The sequence below is a fragment of the Patagioenas fasciata genome, chromosome 13 (genome assembly GCF_037038585.1).
Source record: "Patagioenas fasciata isolate bPatFas1 chromosome 13, bPatFas1.hap1, whole genome shotgun sequence".
NCBI classification, from domain to species: Eukaryota; Metazoa; Chordata; class Aves; order Columbiformes; family Columbidae; genus Patagioenas; species Patagioenas fasciata.
Window position 1 is genome coordinate 4,198,936 of NC_092532.1, and position 12,569 is coordinate 4,211,504.

The 12,569-nt window shown below is 45.7% G+C and overlaps 1 protein-coding gene across 1 annotated transcript in view; it reads left to right on the plus strand.

The window, feature by feature from the left end:
- The window catches only part of LONP2 (lon peptidase 2, peroxisomal), a 38,531-nt gene extending 28,435 nt beyond the window's left edge, over positions 1–10,096 (plus strand). The window contains exons 13-15 of the mRNA XM_065848133.2: positions 6,022–6,229; positions 7,407–7,597; positions 8,856–10,096. Of these exons, the coding sequence (XP_065704205.1) occupies positions 6,022–6,229; positions 7,407–7,597; positions 8,856–9,077 (621 nt within the window). The 3' untranslated portion in view covers positions 9,078–10,096. The remainder of the gene's footprint in view (positions 1–6,021; positions 6,230–7,406; positions 7,598–8,855) is intronic.
- The last annotated feature ends 2,473 nt before the right edge of the window (positions 10,097–12,569 follow it).

Below are 12,569 nucleotides of genomic sequence, written 5' to 3' on the forward strand. Positions count from 1 at the left end.
CATTAGGCAGATGATTTTATTGTAAGCATTGTAGGCAAATAATGTTATTGTTCTTGCTCTTCCTCCCTCAGATGCCCAATAAAACATCATGCAAGGCAGTTTAAGGCCACTGTAGTTGAGAAGGTAGTGTGGATGTATTAATACTTGAGCTTGGTTTGGAATGACTTGATCTGTAATACTCCTATGGGAATTTTTACTAGGCTTTTTTCTGTCTTTTCCTCACTACCTGACTTATAGAAACAATGACTGAAAACTGGCTTGTGGGCTTTTTTTAGAGAAATAACATTCCATCTGAATTTTCATGTTGAAGTGTGTTATATACTGCAGACATCTGGTCTTTGGAGGTAACGTCCTGCAGGTTCATCTGGCTCTGTAGTGCTCAAATTGCAGGTGCACATTAAGCCATTGCAGAAAACGGAACTTCATATTCAAGCCAGCACTTGGATTTCTACAAACGGTGTTTATTGGTTTCATAAAGGAGCTAAAAGAATAAATTGAAGTTTGTGAATTTGTACAGAAGTTCTGGTCGTTGCAACTGCACTCCCAGTTCCCAGGCAAGAGCAGAATTCATTCAAATAAATATGAACTTTTTAAAAATTGGACTGTAGGCCAAGAAATGTGCTAATATGTGACTGTCCCGAGATGTTCTGCCTGGACACCTGGACTTTCATTCTTGTAAGCGAGGTGGTGTGGTGGTGTTGGCAAAGAATTGCTGCTGGTTTGTGGTTTTTTCTGCAGGAGTAAGTAGTGCGAGTAACGTGATCGAAGTGCGGTTCTTAATTCCAAGTAGTCATACACCGAGTTGTTTTATTTCTTTGCATGAACAGTTGCCATGAATGTGCATATAAGCATTTCATGGATCTGAATAAGTGAAATAAGACTGACTGAAGACTTGGGCCTGTGCATCAAGGGCTTTTAAAATGTTCCATATTTAGCAGGCAAATGAAGTGGTGCGTGAATAGGAGCGGATACAAATCCACACTGCATCAATTCCTGAGCAGCTCGGGATTTATTTTCATGTACTATTTGCTGTATTTATTAATGAGTGAATATTTTGCAGTAGGTACTTCATGATTTTTTCAGTGTAAACTGCTCAGATGGCCACATAACTCCCATTTTGATGGATTTTCCCAGCTAACGTGTTATTCCTTTGAATTTTCTCAAGTGATTTCTCAAGATTGTTTCCAGTGTAGCTCCTGTTTGAATGACGGGCATTTCAGGTTGGCCGCTGCTGCGTTTTGTGGTTCTGGAGCCCGCAGTGTGTCTCTGTATCTCAAGCTTCACCCTTCACCTGCATTTTGCCATTTATAATGAGTTGAAATAAAGATAAAAGAGGCAGCCGCCGTGTCAGCGCTTGGATGAGGCCGAGCAAACAGAAGCGGAGACACGACACGACTGAACTGGTCCGCTGTCCTTCGGGGAATGCTTTGGAATAAGTGATTCATCTTCCCCTCCTCAGTGCCTCGCGTGTGTTTTCTGCAGGGTCTCCCAGCAGAAGGGCCTGACAGGACGCTCAGCTGCGCGGGATTAATTCATTTAGCACCAATAAATAATCTTTGGTGTCACCCTGCAGAACAAATGGTGGAATAAATCACACAGTGAGGCTTCGGAAGAATAATCTTGACAGTCATTTGAAGTGTAAAAGATGTCATGAAATGTTCCAGCAGAGCGTGCTTTTGGGGAAGGGTTTAGAACAGAGCCAGAGTGTTTATAATCTATTTCTCTTTACCCCCCTTCTTCTTCTTCCCCCCCCTTCTTCTTCTTCTTCCCCCCCTTCTTCTTCTACTTCCCCCCTTCTTCTACTTCCCCCCTTCTACTTCCCCCCTTCTTCTTCTACTTCCCCTCCCCTTCTTCTTCTACTCCCCCACGTCTTCTTCTACTTCCCCCCCTTCTTCTTCTACTTCCCCTCCCCTTCTTCTTCTACTCCACCACGTCTTCTTCTACTTTCCCCCCTTCTTCTTCTACTTTCCACCCTTCTTCTTCTACTTTCCCCCTTCTTCTTCTACTTCCCCTGCTTCTTCTTCTTCTACTTCCCCCTCTTCTTCTTCTACTTCCCCCCCTTCTTCTACTTCACCTCCCCTTCTTCTTCTACTCCCCCCCTTCTTCTTCTACTTCCCCCCCTTCTTCTTCTACTTCCCCCCCTTCTTCTACTTCACCTCCCCTTCTTCTTCTACTCCCCCCCTTCTTCTACTTCCCCCCTTCTTCTTCTACTTCCCCCCTTCTTCTTCTACTTCCCCTCCCCTTCTTCTTCTACTCCCCCACGTCTTCTTCTACTTCCCCCCTTCTTCTTCTACTTTCCCCCCTTCTTCTTCTACTTCCCCTGCTTCTTCTTCTACTTCCCCCTCTTCTTCTTCTACTTCCCCCCCTTCTTCTACTTCACCTCCCCTTCTTCTACTTCACCTCCCCTTCTTCTTCTACTCCCCCCCTTCTTCTTCTACTTCCCCTTCTTCCCCTTCTTCTTCTTCTTCTTCTTCTTCCCTCCCTCTTCTTCTTCTTCTTCCCTCTCTCTTTTTTCCCCACTTTTCCCCCTCTTTTCCCCCCCTCTTCCTCTCTTCCCTCCATTCTGCTCAGTTACCAAGGTGCCATTGGCGCCCCAGGAAAGCCCATCCCAGTCACTCTGTGTGCTCAGGATGTGAGGCTGGAGTGACAGCGGAATTGCCGGTTGTAGGGAAGCGCAGATGCCATACAATTAATGTTCTATTTTGTGGGACGTACACAGTTCCGATTAAGGAACTAATTAGGTTATCTTTTAGAAGCACAAGCTGTAGAAAGCACAGGTTTAGATGAGGCGTTTTGATATAAGGAATCCCAGTCTTCTGGTGCAATTCTCCTCCCGTCGGGGGAAGCTGCTCTCAGGTACTTTGCCTGCAGCGTTTTGCTGGCGAATGAATGGGAAGAGCGGACCAGAAAGAAGGTTTTGGGGGAGCCCGTGGAAGGGACATAAAGATGCTGGAGGGCAGCGAGTGAGTCAGGGCTCGCAGACTTGTGGGTGATGTCTCTCTTATTTATCTTGGAATAACCTTAAATATTTTAAAATAAACGACTGCAATAAATGTTGAGACTAATTTTGCACTGTTCAGACAGGTAAAATGTATCTGAAGCAAGTTCATCTACTTAGATAACAGGTAAATCGCGGCTGGGTTGGCCTCGTCTACAAAAATTATCCAATCCCAAGACTGTTCGTGTAGGTCAGTGGCCTCTTCATCTCGTCAGCTCATTTTCAATGGAAGTTGTTTTAAAGGTATAAGTAAGGATTTTTTTCTCATTTAAATTCCTCTGACATTTTGTGAGAAGAAATGATTCAGAGGGGCCAGGAGTGAGTGAGCCTCGTGGAGCTCCGTGTAACACTTCTCAGGTGTGGCTAACGTAACATGATGCATGGTTAACGTATTGTAATGGATGGTTAGCGTAATATCGCGTGCTTTTCTGAGTGTTGTGAGGCTGGGGGGTTGTGTCTGTCTGCCAACATCCCATCCAAAAAAGAGAAACCAAAACCCAAGCCAGCAAGCCTTATTGAAACCGTGACAACACACGATGGGCTCCGCCGGGAAGGGGAATGTTTCGGCGTTGTTTGATTGCAGTGTAACCGGGATGAATTGGTTTTGTTAACCTGAGTTACTGAGCAATTACTGAGCTAATCAGAGTAAGTCACTGTAGCTAATGAAATACAGGGAATGGATATAGAAACTTGATCTTAACAAAAACGAAAATGGTTGATAAGATGAGGTATTTTGATACCATACAAGTGAAACACTCTATTATGTACAGTTTTCTTAAATGCTAGAAAAAGAAGGAGCCGTTCCTGTTAATTATGCTAATAAAAGCAAATGTGTGATGCTGTTGGGAAGATGCGGCTGAGAGGCACAGGAGAACTGAGACGAGGGGCCGCGCGGGTGAGCTTGGGGCTGAGAACAACTCCCCCAAACCCAGACACCCCGATCCTGGGTCACAGCCACATCTCGGGCATCAAACTGCGGAGGTGGCAGCGCTCGGTAGTTCGGTCGAGTATGTGACAAAGCATAGGATAAAAAACCGGAAATTGGAACAAGCAACATGTACGTTTAATTTCATTTTGTAGGACTTTAAATGCTTTTTTCTTTTCTTCACCAATTCTCTTGCATGAGCAGGTTGTTCCTGTCATGTATCCGAATTGTCTGCAGCTACAACATGCAGAAGTTGTGTATTTGTAAATTAGCTTATTTTCTTTAAAGTGCGTCTGTGTCGAGAGTTTGGATTGCGGGTGACAATAAAGCCCTGGCAGATGTATTGGTAACCTCCTCTCCCCCTCCCCACTCAGCACAGGTGATCGGGAGGGAAAGAAGGACAGAGAGAAGAGAGCTGGAAACATTAAAGATGTTTTACTAATGCTACTGATAAAATAGAGAAAATAATACAAAATATACAAAACCAATCCTGAAAGTCTCAGCAACTGCAGAGCGGCACCCGAAGTCCTGGACTGGACTCTGCAGCAACCGGAGCTGGATTCAGTCTGTCACTGGCCTCAGTTCGCAGGGACGACTCGCAAGGTCCTCTCCTCATGTCGCCATAAGGAAAAGGGACGAGATCCTCGTGATCTCCCACTTTTATATGAAGTGTTCACGTGAATGGGATGTTATACACAGTTGGTCAGTTTCTTGGTCACCTGTTTCTCGTTGCCCCTCTCACAAGATGTCCATCCATGCTTATCAATAACCTCACATTCCATTGCTGTGTTCACCAAAACATGGATCTGGTTCTCCAGGAAAATGCAGCTGATATGAAGCTTTAGCTGACAGGCAAATTCACTAAAAGAGAAACTTGGTTTTTAACAAAACCAGGACAGTCTTTTTGGCCAGTGGTCAGGGTCACTTGCTGCATGAAGCAGGAAAGAGAAACTGAGCATTAAGAACTGTGTGGTTTGGATTCTGGTTCTGTCCGGTGATGGGATGGAGCTCAGGCTCGTACTGAAACGCTCGTGTTTGGGCAGAGCTCTCGTTCCGGTGGCTCGCGGGAGCCGCGTCTCTGTTTGTTCTGCCGCGTTGTTGAGCTCGTGCAAGCTCCGGGTTGTGCAGCAGCATTTCTGGTGGCGCTTCGGGAGGAGCAGAGCGCTGGGTCCCCGCCGGTGCCGGTGCCGGGCAGGGCCCCGCTGCTGGGCGCTCTGCCCTTCTTGGGAGCACGCGAGGCGCAGCGCTGAGGGTGCGGTAAGGCGTGCAGCGCGGGAGGAGTCGATGCTGGGGGAGGAACGCGGGCGGTTGCTCTGGGTTTGCCAGTTCAAATGGAATTTAAATGTGCTTAGAAGGGGCAGAAATAATTTGAGAAGTTTTAATGTAACTAGAAATGCAGATTTCAGAATTGGAATGTTTTTGTTGTGAGGCTCCTTTGACTTGTTTTCTGTCCAAGAAATGCAACATTTCTCTAAATTCTCTAAACAGTTTAATGAAGAATCCATCCCTTTCACGAATTAATCAAATTAACTTCAATTCTGCATTTCAATAAGAGACAAATTTATTTTAAAATGGGCCTATCACTTTGTTTTAAAAAGGAGCATTTGTCTTTTGCTCGAGTTGCTGCCCGACTCGTCTTTTCATTATTCACAATTACTTACCAGTGTTTGCGGTGAGCAGGCCCGGTGTGGCTGGCGGCAGTGCAGCGGTGCCGCTGGATTTACAAAGGTTTTTAGGTGACACCTGGGAGCAGAGCTGGGTTTTTCGTACCAGAACAGTCGCGGCAAACTGACCTTCGGCAGATGGATTCAGTGAGTGAGCACCCGGGCAGCACGGGCTGAACACTGGAAATCCTTTGAAAAGGCCTCGTGGAACTGTGAGGGGTGGGGAAGGTTTCAAGGATGACACCCCCAGATGTTGGCCATCGCCACCTACAGCTGTTCTGCAATTAGTGCTCACACATAAGGCAGAATTACTGCTGCGTTAAGAAAAAGATCAGACTTGGGCTCCGCTTTTGTGTTTTAATGGTGCAACTATCAGGTTGTTTTCGCAAAGGTTTTGCTGGGGCCGTTTCCTGAACCACGTTGTTTTCCCTCAGGTGTCGGAACGCTTAAGCCAGCCCGGCGTAGCCATAGGGCTGGCCTGGACGCCGCTGGGCGGGGAGATCATGTTTGTGGAGGCCAGCCGCATGGACGGCGAGGGGCAGCTCACGCTGACCGGCCAGCTCGGGGACGTCATGAAGGAGTCGGCACACCTGGCCATCAGCTGGCTGCGCAGCAACGCCAAGCGCTACCAGCTCACCAACGGTACGTGGGCAACGGCGACAGCCCGGTTGTTCGCAGCCTTGGGCCTCTTATGCAGGGGTGCATGTTAATAGTGCACGGAAATTATGTGTCCTAAAACATGACTTTTTCAGTAATTCAGCAGCTTGTAATGTTGCCGAGTACCAGTGGGAGTCACGCATGTGTTCGTTGAGGGGATGTATGAAGTGTTGCTTTAACAGAGGGTTTGCCCGCGATCGGTGCTACACTGAAGACAAGCCCTAGAGCTCCTTTTTGTAGGTTTTTTGCCCTGATCCGTGCCAAGCTGCAGAGCTCGTGGCAAACGGGTCCGTCCCTGCGGCAGCTCCGGGGCTTCTCGGCTCTGGCGCCTGCTGCCTCTGCCCCATTTGTACATCCAAGCTCCCAGTCGTCCTTCAGTGATGCACACATTGATATATGCAATCTGTAGTCTTCCTCTAAAACTAAGTCGCAGTTTCTGTTCAAAGTAGATTGTTGTAGTCTAAGTTATAATAATTGGAGCATTAGTGGGGTCCGTATGGCAGCTGCAGTGCAATGGGACTTCAGCCAAGAAGCTTTAAGTCTTTTGTGTGAACCGTCCAGGAGTCCTGGCAGTGTGCTTTACGGTTTGATAATCTGCCGAATAGTCAAATAACTGTCCAGCATCTGTCATTGTTCGTGGAAGTTTGGATCGGTTAAGAAACTACATTGAACCGATGTATGAAATGCTGCCGGCAGCAACTGTGTCCGAGTTTACCTCCAGTTTACACTGTTACGTCCTACAGGTTAAATAAGGTGAAAAGATGCAAATTAGAGGTTTACTTTATAATTTGGGTATAATATTGGTACAGCTGGGTTATGCGGAGTGCTGATTTTGTGGTATGTATGTTCTCTGAATATTGACTTTTATAGTTTGGGAGATTTAAAAACCCTACGTAGGAATTGCTGGTTTCTCCATTAATCCCTCCCCTGGATGTCCCCGCAGCTCAAACGCTGAGCTGGTTGGTTAACGTGTGGCGCCTTTGTCTGGAATCGGTTTGCTGTTTGTTTTTCCAGGGTGTCTGCAGTGTCCTGGTGCTTTCTCAGCCTGCTGCTAAAAACCAGCGGGTTTAGTTCTCTGCTGGGCTTTCCGAATAAAGACCAGGGACAAAACGCGTTTAGGTTTTTCACATTCAAACCGTTCTTCTTTTTCTTTCCCCTTAAGCTTCGGGAAGTTTTGATCTCCTTGACAACACCGACATCCATCTGCACTTCCCAGCTGGAGCTGTCACCAAGGACGGGCCATCTGCGGGGGTTACCATAGCAACGTGCCTGGCTTCGCTGTTCAGCGGGCGGCTGGTGTGCTCGGACGTGGCCATGACCGGGGAGATCACGCTGCGGGGCCTGGTTCTGCCCGTACGCATCGCGCTGCCCATCCCGCTGGTGTCAGATGGCACACAGGAGCCAGGGCTGCTGGACGGTCCTGGTGCTGCGCATCATGTGTCAAGTTAAAAGGAAGCCTGGAAATGGGCACATTAAGATGGTTCCAAAATACGTATGGCAATTCCTCAAACTATCACTGCAGAAATATCCCTGGTTTCTTAAAGCTCTTAGAGTAATTGTGGATGGGTAACTCTTGAAACAACACGTGTGTTTTTAGGTTCTTCTTAAGCTTTGTTCCTTGTGTGGTTCAGCCGGTGTTCCCATAAAGCTTTTCCAAATGGAAGTTTTCCAACAGATCCAGTTTTAGTTTTCAGCCTCAGAGGGCCCTGGTGTAGGGATGGAGTTACCATCTCATACCAAGGGATGGACAGAGGGAGGACCGAGCTCAAGTCAGTAGGTAGTTCCAGAGCAGGTGAAAAATACACCTGGTGTGAGAAATAAACAAATTGCCTTTATTGCCCCAGTGAGCAGATTTTTCCTGCTGAAAGGTGGGTGCCTGATAAACTTTGACACCTGTAACTGCTCAACCATGTTTACCTTCCTGAGTGTTGTGTACAATCTCACTAGAGTTCCCAGGGGTGGTTACAGGTTTCTGCTGGCAGATGGTCTGTACACAGGCTTAGAAGAGAGGTCAAGGGGAAGAATCTACAGCTGTGCCTAAGAGAGAAACTGATTTAACCCCCCTTTGCACCTCGGGCTGCTGGCTGAAGTGACACATGGTTTTGTAGCACAAAGCCACCTCTGCAGGTTGGCAGCACAGCTTTGCTGCTCCATGCCTTTTGTGTTGTGTAATTCCAGTTATTTATTGTGTGACATTGCACCCTTAAGACTCTTTTCCCTGTAAACCTGATACAGCCTTTATGTTGAAAGAGTCTGTTCTGATGTGGGTGCAGCATTTCAGCAGTTAGAGCCATCCTGAAAAGTAAGGACTTGTCCATTACTGATACTTGTGTACTTGGCCATTACTGATACTCGGGTACTTGCATTCCTAGACTCATTTTTATTCTTTTCCTTCTTAACTGTTACAAAAAGGGTACTGTAGCATATTAACATATTTCCCTCATTAAGCACATAATGAGCTAAAACTGCTGCATTCTTAATTGCTTTCCTAAATGACCAGGGAAGGGAGAACCTTTCACTGAAATTTAACTCCTTGACGTGATTTGTTACACTAATTACCACATTAGATTAGCGTCACGGATTTTCAATCCCTACTTCTTCTCCTTGTTAGGTCGGGGGAATCAAAGACAAAGTCCTGGCTGCGCACCGAGCCGGCCTGAAGAGAATCATCATCCCCCGGAGGAACGAGAAGGACCTGGAGGAGATCGCGGTGAACGTGCGGCAGGACGTGACGTTCGTCATGGCGAGCTGTCTCGACGAGGTTCTCAACGCGGCTTTCGACGGAGGGTTTGCCGTTCAGCCCAAAGGCGAGCGTTTGAACAGTAAACTTTAAGCAGACAAGCTGAGATTAGGTCTGTATCCAATTTAATAGATCAGTAACTATCAGCTGTGTGCGCATCAAGTAGAACGATGAGCTAAACGTGATTGTTTCAATGCGGGTGCAAAATGCAATCAAAATACAAATATTACTCCAGCAGTTGGCAACCTGAGAACACATCTTAGAGGCATTTGCTGCTTTTTACTATCATCAGAAAGAATATTGAAAATAATAATATTTTCCTGATAGATTCAAGCATGAGAGAGTGAAAGCTGTTGAGAAATAATTCACGTCAGCAGCTGGTTACACCTCGAAAGAGGACAAACCCACAGACAGAGTAATACACAATTCCATGAGCTCTATTCAGAGGACACAAATGGCAGCAAATGCAGCACAGCCGGAGTCCAATAGATGGGGTTGTTACCAAAAAACAAAAAACTGATTCAGCACAGAGTTCACTGATTTAGGAAATCACGTTCGATACGCCAGGGAGCGGAAGCATCGCAGGAAAAACAAAGGGGTTGCAATCAAAAATAATGCAGATTGACTCTGGGATGCCTGCGGTCAGAGTTCAGCCTGTGAGAATGAAAGCCACTTAATGCCAAGAAAATACTGGATCGATAATCGCAGTCTGTGAGGAACAAGAGGTTTGTGGAAGTGCATCAGCGTCCGTCTCGGCTCGGAGGACGTCACTGAAGGTGGAAGTGCAAACTTACGGAAGATCCTGGAGTTCTTCACTGGGTTTTATGGGGTCAACCACAAGAGAAGACGCAGGATGTTACAATTCCCTTCTTGCTCTCTCATTCTGACACAAACTGTGCTTATGACGTGTAAATTGTAGCAGTGACAAAAGCCTAATCTAAAATCAAAATAACAGTTTGTTTTGCTTTCATTTCCATAGACAGAAAGCTGATTTACCTGGAACAGAATAGCACTGATAAGTAAAAAATGCAGTGGGTATTTCTGCACCTGCTTTACAAAAGATTTTACAACTTTAACAGAAGGCTTCATCTAATAAAAAGATCAAAATAAAACTCCCTTCTGTTTCAGTATTTTAAGCATTCTACTGAGTCATTCCCTCAGTTCAGGCGTAAGAGGCGGCACACACAGCGTCTCGGGATGCGTTCTGCCCTGCACTAATACCTGAACACAGTGCACGGCAACTTCACTACAGCAAACAGGGCGTTGTTCCCAGTAAGAGTGAAGCAGTGACTGTCACATCACTGCAATTCCTGAGCCCCATCCACACAGGCCACAGGTGAGGGTTCATTCCCCTCTGAAGCCACGGGGCTTTACTTACAGCTCGTGTTCCTTCTTATTGTTGTTGAGATTTTTTTTAAACAAAATTTACGCATTACCCCGTGTATCAGATACTTTAGACACACTTCAGTACCTTTTCTTTTGCTTCCACTGAACACTGTCAGGAACATCAAGCTGTGCAGCAACAAGCCGGAGCTGTACAGAACTTGTGCGATCATTTCAATACACTAGGGGTTATTCTGCTTTGCAACGGACAGTCAAATGGACCCGATACTAAACATCCATGCCTCAGAATGTACCATAAGGTAACTAAAGCTTACCCAAGCTGAACAGCGAGCAACAGCAGCACCTCTATCCACACCATAAATCACTACAGACAGTAACTACCCCACTAGTGCAGCTCAGGCTCGACTCACGGGAGCCCCTGGGTAACACACCACACAGCAGCTCACCTGCTTTAATTCTAAAGCACTACTGCAAACAACCAGCAAGAAACCTCAGAGCCCAGATACCAACATTGTATTTGTCAAACATTTTCCTTTTAAGGCTTATTTTTTTTTAAGGGCAATGACAACCAGCGGAGGTCGTGCTGACAAACAAATGCAGGATCTGGTGCATTTCCCCTGTTAAAGACACACGTGAATAATCTTTCCCAACACAGCAAAGCAAACAGTACTTTCTAAAATAAACAGCTAATGTAAGACAATGCCAGGCTTTAATACACCATTTATTTTAGCTAAGGTCATAAACCGTACACATTTCTAGTATGTTTGATTTTGTCATTTGCAACAGACTTAGCAGATCCTCCCGCTCTTTGGAGCCCCACTGAACTGGGCTTAATGCTGCTGAGGATCTGGGCCTGAGGACAATTTGCTTATTCATTCCCTCTGATGATGGGCAGCAAATGTGTTCTACAGGTTTCTTTGTATAAACGGCAGCCCAAGGCAGCGGGGACTCCACCAGTCAGGCTGTTCCTCTAAAACACGGGACTTAGCCAAGTTTCTGTCGCACACCAGCAGAGAAACCTGAGGTAAATGTAGACAAGCTTAATGACTGACTTCAGAAGACAGCAATCGAATAGCTGTATATTCATAAGGAAAAAAATGCTAGATGGTGGGATTTTTAAAGCATTTATCTGTCACCGGTACATCTCTGAAATGAAACCTGTGCACAATTTGAACAGCCTGAATACCCAGTTTTAAGAAGTGAAACTTTTACTCCATGAAGTCAACTATTTCTGTAGTACTTTATTAATCCAACCGGCTGGATTTGATGCTCCTTACCTGTAGAACTACTTACCTCATCACACATCAAAATAATAGGAACGAGAGCTGTCTTAACAGACCAACCTCTGAGAAGAGTGATGGTAAATAAGCCGTATTTTAACGTGTTGCAAAAGGAAAGAGCCAGCCTGCCTCCCCAAGCAGACGCTCAGGTTTGACAGGGATTTCTCTCAGGTAGCTGAGTGAAACAGCTTTCCACCTTCCTCTGGGCTGTGCGACACAGGCGCACCGCGCGCGCCGGGGTGACCTCCGGCAGCTGTGCAGAGCAGCGTCCTCCGGCACCCCCAGGGCTGTCTGCACCTCCCTGCAGTGATGCACCCAATCCGGTCACCACTGCCGCTTCGGTAACAACCAGGAGACGTGAAGACAAGAAAGCGAGCAAGAGTGTCAGTGTCGATCTTTGAGCTAAAGCAAAAAGCAAAAGTGGGTGGGTTTTTTTTAATTTGCCAGATATTCTTTTAATGACAAATATAAAAAGGCTGAAAACATCTCATTCTGACTGCCTTAAAAAAAAAAAAGAGAAACAAATGGTCTGGTTTTATAATTACAAATACTGTGTAAGACAATACCTTCTTTGTACTGCAAAACCAACAAACACAAGGTTGCAATCAAGTTTCTAAGCATCTCTAAATTTGAAATGTGATTTTTTTTTTTTTAAATTTGGAAAATTCTTAATAATTGTTCATTTTTGTCAGGAGATAACTCAAAGTACAACAACATCTCGAGCTGTTTTTAAAGGAGCTTTCTTTCCTGATACATCTCTGAACACAGGGACTCCTCTCGAGCTCAGTACATTCACCAAGCAGCTCAATTAAGAACAGTATCACCAATGAACTGACTACTGGAAGGAGACTAAATTTACCAAACATACAGAAATAGAAGTTTTACCATAGCAATTATGCATTATCAAAAGATGACACCTGTAATGAGTTTTAAAAAGATACAAAAAAGAGAAAAACCTGAA